Source organism: Centruroides vittatus, unplaced genomic scaffold (genome assembly GCF_030686945.1).
Source record: "Centruroides vittatus isolate TY-2023 unplaced genomic scaffold, ASM3068694v2 contig_575, whole genome shotgun sequence".
Classification (NCBI taxonomy): domain Eukaryota; kingdom Metazoa; phylum Arthropoda; class Arachnida; order Scorpiones; family Buthidae; genus Centruroides; species Centruroides vittatus.
In genome coordinates, this window is record NW_027122344.1 from 335,059 (window position 1) to 342,041 (window position 6,983).

Below are 6,983 nucleotides of genomic sequence, written 5' to 3' on the forward strand. Positions count from 1 at the left end.
TACTTTGATATCTCAACGTCTTTCGATACAAAGACTTGAATGCAATTACTGGGAGCATTATCCTATATATTCTTTCATTTCCATTTTGTTGATTAATTTTGCTTTAGTCTACAATTTTAATCTCATGTTCTTTTCCACGAGTATTATGTTATATTTATGTTTCATAGCTAAAATTATTTTTGATGATATTAATTATATTATGAAACACAAGCGTGATTTTCGTAAAAAAGAAAGCTATATTAATTGTGTATATAAAAAATATCACGATAACTGCAAACTTGTTTTATTAATTAATAATACTTTTAATAAACAATACTTGATATCTCTGAGTTTTGTATTGATTGTGATATTATATTCAATTGAACAGACCTTAAACACTACTACAGTTGAAGTGAAAATTTCAGCAACACTTATTTCTTGCGTAACGTTATTTCTTCTCTTATTGTTTCTATTAATTCCTTCAATGATGGAAAATTCGGTAAGTTAAATTTTACATATAAATATATAGATTATCTTTTATAACTTTTATGAAAATGAATTTAATACTAATTAGTCCTTTAACGTGTAAATTGAAATATATCTATTTCCATGTTAATTTATAATCACGTAAGTTTTTCATGTGTATACAATAAAATTAAGCTTCTTACGTTGCTATTTTTGTTATAAAACAAAGATGTTTTATGTTATTTAAGTAAAAAATTGTTAAGCAGTTAATTATTCATTTTTATATATTATAAAAATATTTTTATTTTATGTTTATGTCTAAAAAATAAACATTTTACAGAAAGCAATAAAACTGTTTCTTTTTTTAAATAAAATAAAATGTTAAAATCCTTTTAAATAAACTTAAAAAGAAATTTTCTATTTCTAATCAATTTATATTTATGATTACATTAGCATATTTCATTAATTTTTATGACAGTTTGTAAATTCATTTTATAGCGAAGTTATTCATGAGATGATATCCAATTTATATAGTCCTGTTAATGTTTACGTAACTGTTGATGCGGAAATGTTAAAAATAAGAATCTCACATATCTTAAATGAATAAAAGTTTTTAAAACGCCTTTACAAATTATTCATTTCATGCAACAGATTTTTAATTTTCCTATTATCGAAGTTAATTCAAGTTAAGTTTAATTACTACAGTAGAAAAACTAAAAGCTTACATCATATAAATTACAAATTTGGAACAAATTAACTTAAAATTTAATTTATCAAAAAGACAAATGATTTTTTTTTCTGAAAAATCAACAGCTCTAGTATAATGATTACGAATCTCAAATTTAATAATATAATATTTAGAAAGTTTAACAAATGTATTAATTCAAAATTTTCGTGTTAAAGGCTATACAATAGATACAATTTCATATGGAATATTTTTACAAATTTATGGAAATTCTTTTATATACAGTCAAACCTGTATATTGCAATTACAGGTTTGACTGTATATATACAAACAATGAAAAATATACTCGTACCGTGTATGGAGAAAGTGCTTCTAAACTCCGAATGTGTCAAATATGGTTTTGAGAGTTTCGTTTGGGAAATTTTGAACTAAAGGATACAAAACATACGGCCCGTAAAAGCTGTTGAAGAGAAATTGCGCGAAGTAATTGTTAAAGATTGACGAATAACAAGTGAATTTTCAACAAATCTTAGTGTGTCCAGACACGTATTGACACGTATTGTACACGTATCAAGTGGATGTAATGTTTCAACATTACATTCACTTGATACGTGTACAATGTGTCTAATTTTGTCTGACGAAGGTAGGCAGCTGTAAGGTTTTATTTTATTTTTAAATTGGTTACCCATTTTTATCTTAGAGAACATTTTTACAGATGAATGAAAAAATTAAAGTTAAAATAAAAGTATTTGTTATTAACCGAAAATATGTTCTAGCGGGTGGTGATTGTTCGGTAGAGTACCGAGGTACCACTGTATTTGATTAATAGGATTTTGATATACGCGGTAACATCGTGAAATTATTAATTGCATTAATCAAGTGATACCTATAGTCGGTAACCTGTATATAGCGAAAACCTGTCTACTGTGAGTTGTTCGGTCTCTTGGAGTTCCGTTATAGGCAGGTTTGACTGTATTAAGTATTTAATAAATTATCTAATTCATATTTTTAATAACTAAAACTATTTTTTCAGGAAAGGCATTTAATTTTTGAGTTGAACAGAAAAGTCCCAGATATAACTTCGTATTCCGAATTATTGAATGTAAGCTATTCCTTTCATTTTTAGTAATTCTGTGTAAAATTATATTATCTATTAAAATCTTTTTTTTTTGTTAAATTAGATTCAATTTGTTATGAAGTTATCTGCAACAAGCATAGGAATAAGAGTTTTAAGTATAGTCATTAATAAAAGATCATTTATCCAGGTAATGTACAGTACTAATTTAAACATATCATATAGCAATTGGTAGATGATAACTAATTTCAAATTCTAACTTTAAAACGTTTTTGTAATTGCAAATATTAAAGTCTATCGTTCAAGGATACTAAGTTTGTTGTAAAACTCAAATTATTTTCTATTATGTTGGTTTATTTTTTCTCTGAGATTATATTAAAATTTTGTTTTAACTATATTTTGTAGTATAAAATGTAAATGCAATTAATTTAATTTGCAAAATAAACAGAATTTACAACAGAAAAAGATAAAAATTAACTATAAAAAAATATTTCAAATTATTAGAAAAAATTATTCTTATTTTATTATTTTCTTTAATAAACACACTTTTATCTTTTTTAAATAATACTCTTATTTCTAAAACAATTCTTTATTATTCATTGATAAAAACTATAATGATCACATATTATTATCTAAAAAAGAGCCCATAATTAAAAATTCATTTACTTTATTACTTCTACAGACAAGCTTATTCATTAATAGACTTAAAATACTTTTTACAATTATAATATAAAAAAATTTATATATATATAATAAAATAACTTTTGAAAACTACTATTACATGAAAACATGTACTATACATATTATACTTAACAAATTCGTTACATTTCGATAATCATTTTTTACTCTTTTCGTCTTGTGAGCGATAAGAGGGCTTTTTGACAAGTCTATTATGGGTTTGAACAGGCCCAGAATACGGCTGGGTGGTAAGGAATGGGATTTGATTCTTGTTCCGCATCGTCCATCCGACTGACAGTCGTAGACATTGTAAATATAGATTTCCTTTGTTATATGCGCTCTCATTTCACGATTTAAAAAATACATCTTGAATTAAATCACTTCTTTAGTGTACAGTACACTCTTTAATCACGGTAATCTACGGCACTGATTTTGATAATATATCAGGTTGTAAAGGTGAAATTTACACAATTCAAGTTTTTTCTAGAAACGACTGTGTTTATATCAGCCCTCCTCGTCCTCCCTCACTTGCGTTTATGTCGGAAAGGGTGCAATCCACCTGCACGCGGTAATAAAGGGTTGTAAAAAGGAATAATAAGTATAGACAAAGAATCATAAAAAAAGGGAGAAAAGGGCGGGAAGAGGGACAGTGAGAGGAGTTCCGGACACGGAGGAGAGAGGAAGGGCGAAGTGGTAGTTCCTGAGTGTAGAATAAAGTTTATTGTGTAGAAATATCTGACTGTTTTAATTTTGTGCGACGAACCGACGGGGCGGGATCCGCTGATTCAGAACGGGTTCCCTACAGACTGAAAAATGTTCTAGAACGTTTTATGTGGGTATATAAGTAGAGTAGCCAAAGAATATTTTATGACATTTTTCATTGAAAATGGATGCATCAGCAATGTGACAATATGAAGTTTTCTAAAGAACACATTCGTATGTTGTTGCTCTATTATTTTGAAAATGCCACAACGCAACAAAGGTTTACGATGTATTCTTCGAAACTTTTGTTAAAGCGTCCATGGGAGAGCAAAAGTCGAAAGACCTATAGTGCAGAAGAAGGCAATAATCTGCATTTGTTTAACGTCATCATAATGGAGCTGCTTCCAACTAGCATCACTGTCACGAAAAAACTGTACTGTGAACAACTGAATCGTTTGAACACCAAGATCAAAAGGCTTCGATAAAAATTGAAAAGCCTGATATCACCACGACACCGCGCCAGCACATACAGCAAAAATGACCTTAGGGAAGTTTACAGAAGATGGCAGACTGCGCTGGTGGTTCTGCCTCATAGACTTTACAGCCCAGAGTTGGTGCCAACTGACTACCATCTATTTCGCGCTCTACAGAAACATATTGTCAATATACAATTCAATGGTAATACCCGACGCTCGAGACTCTCTTCAAAGAAAAACCCCAGTCATTGTATGCTCACGGGATAGAGAGATGCACGGTTTACATCTCGTCACTAGTGACGCTAGTGTCAACTTAATATACACTTAACTTCCGGTAGTGCGTCAAATAGTGGAAACTAAGTGAAAGTTTTGATATGTTTATAAAAATCATGTTCGTTGTTAGTGGGGGTCTAATAGGTTTGCAGACTCCCTATTTTCGCCATATAAGGTTATAATACGTCACAAAGTTTGGGCTTTCGATTGATGTTTATACTGTTTAACGACAGAAAAACGATAATTTTAAGCTTGAATTTTGTTTTTATTGTATAAAACGTTGATTAATAACGCGAATGGTGATCCAGGTTAGAGGGTTCCCAATACATACGTATAATATAATAATAAAAATTTTTTACAGTATTATGTAATTTATAAGATAATGTATAAATGCGATATTTTCAAGCTATTTGATAAAAATTAAATTTTTAATAAATTTTTAAAAACTGCGACTGCATCTCTGAGAGGACTCATTGATGTGTATTGTGGTGACTCACCCAGTCCCGAACTTCTCGAATGCGAGATATTTCTAAGGAAGAACTGGATAGCAAAACCGCAGTATTGATGGACTTTATGTATTGACGAACTTTATACTGTATATTGATGAAGTTGTAAATATATTCGCGACATTGCATCCGAGGAGAAGATAATTAGATATGTTGTAGGCAATCGAAAGTTTTCTTGAAGAGGTGAAAACTTCATTTTGTAATATACATAATGTATTGTTTCTTATTTCACTAGACTCCCTCTGGTAATTATTTGACGACGCGCATGGCAAGACAAGAACAAAGGCAGAACTTTTAGAAAGGTACACAAGCTTAGAGTATTACACTAACGCTTTACAGTTTTTGGCTTTTGTTTTTGATATTGCTCTTGCCGTCCTACACCTGAATGTAGGCAACGCGCAGCATAATTAATAAGTAATGCTATATATAATTATAAAAAAAAGCATTTTTTAAGAAATGCAATAAAAAGTTATTATTATACTAAGATCGAGGTATTGATAGGTTACAAAGTGTACTTAATAACAAATATATATATATATATATATATACAAAATACTGTTAGTAGTCAGTGTGTTCAACTAGAATATTGACAAGAACATTTGCACTTTTAGACATAGGCTTTTAGACTTTTAGACATATTTACTGTGTGTGTAGTGAAATCTAACCTGTAAAAAGTATTAACAAGTAAGTGTACAGTACATCATATACTTTTTATCAAATAAAAGTCATTCTACTTATACTTCATGAAACATAAATTTGAAAGCGTCCTGTAAACTTGCTCATACTAGTAACTCATTTTCATCAAAATGTCCTATACTAATTCGAGTATATTCACTGATTTTCTTTAACGTTTTTAATCTTTACTTTCCATTCTTTTTTTTCCCTCATTGATACATTCGAAAATTTGTGAATTTCAAACATAGTCATTTTTTAATATCGGCATTACACTGAGGTTCACAACAATTAAACCGGCATTTCAATAATATCTAAATAAGTGAAAAAGCAATTTTAAGCAACGTAAACACAGTATAACAGACAAAACAAGAAGCAACGTATCCATAAACCCGATACTAGCGTCGCGTATTGGATTTGAAAAGTGCACGCCCTATTGAAAGTTTGCAGCAAACGTGCGAGACGTGATTAATATTGATGTTCATTACATACCAGCTAAACTGTAATCGTTGTGGAGTTAATTGTCAATACAGTTTTCTTTACAAAATGTCTAAATTTCACTTTTACAACCTGATAAATAGTATCATGCCAATCATATTAATTTTGCAAATTATTGTTCTACAATATTTTACTTATTACATTTATCATTAATATATTATTTTTTTTTAATTAGTGTCTAAGCTTTATACTCTCGTTCTTCGTATTCGTGCTTCAACTTAAACAACTTTCTCTTAAGAAGATCAATTTTGGATATTCAGAAAAAATAAATAATATCTTCGCTAATGAAAATTCATCTATTTCATATTATTTATAAAAAAAAATGTTTATCGGGAACATTGTATATGTATAAATATTCCTGTCAAATTTCACATTTTTAATTAAGTTTAATACTTTCAAATTACATTTTAAAATTAATCGAATGAAAAAATATTTTATGTTTGTTGCAAAAATAATGAATTTTTGAAAAATAAAATATAAATTTTGAAAATACGGATATATTTGTTAATAATATTCAAGATGATATAAAGAATACACTCAAAGATCGCAAAATTATATCTACTGATTGACATAATTAGAGAAACATTAATTTAAAAAAACACAATTTTTCTTTAATTGTCATTGTTTAGATGAAAGACTTTAACGTTAAGAGTTAAATTTAAGAAAAATCAGTCACCGTATAAGTATAAATTTAAGCCATATAACTCGTAGTTTTCGAATATTTAGTAATGTAATAAAATATTTTTCCCTTTCACATTCATATGAAACATCTCAAACTTGTGTGTGATTTGTTCAATGAGTTATATGTGATTATTATTTATACATTAGAGTCGATTGATATAAACCAATTATATACAATAACGTATATGCCTATAACACATAATTTGTGTATTTTTATTCTGCTGTTTCATTCAAACAACATTAGATATTTTAAAATTTTTTTAGTTGCATCCTCTTGCTAAATTTCTGGCTGC

At 28.4% G+C, this 6,983-nt stretch overlaps 1 protein-coding gene across 1 annotated transcript; it reads left to right on the forward strand.

Moving 5' to 3' along the window:
* Nucleotides 1–434: 434 nt before the first annotated feature.
* On the forward strand, nt 435–6,364 carry LOC136979029 (uncharacterized). The gene is made up of 4 exons (XM_067274905.1): nt 435–478; nt 2,163–2,231; nt 2,311–2,394; nt 6,185–6,364. The coding sequence occupies exons 1-4, from the start codon at nt 464–466 to the stop codon at nt 6,323–6,325; spliced, it is 309 nt and encodes a 102-aa protein (XP_067131006.1). The 5' UTR covers nt 435–463; the 3' UTR covers nt 6,326–6,364.
* The last annotated feature ends 619 nt before the right edge of the window (nt 6,365–6,983 follow it).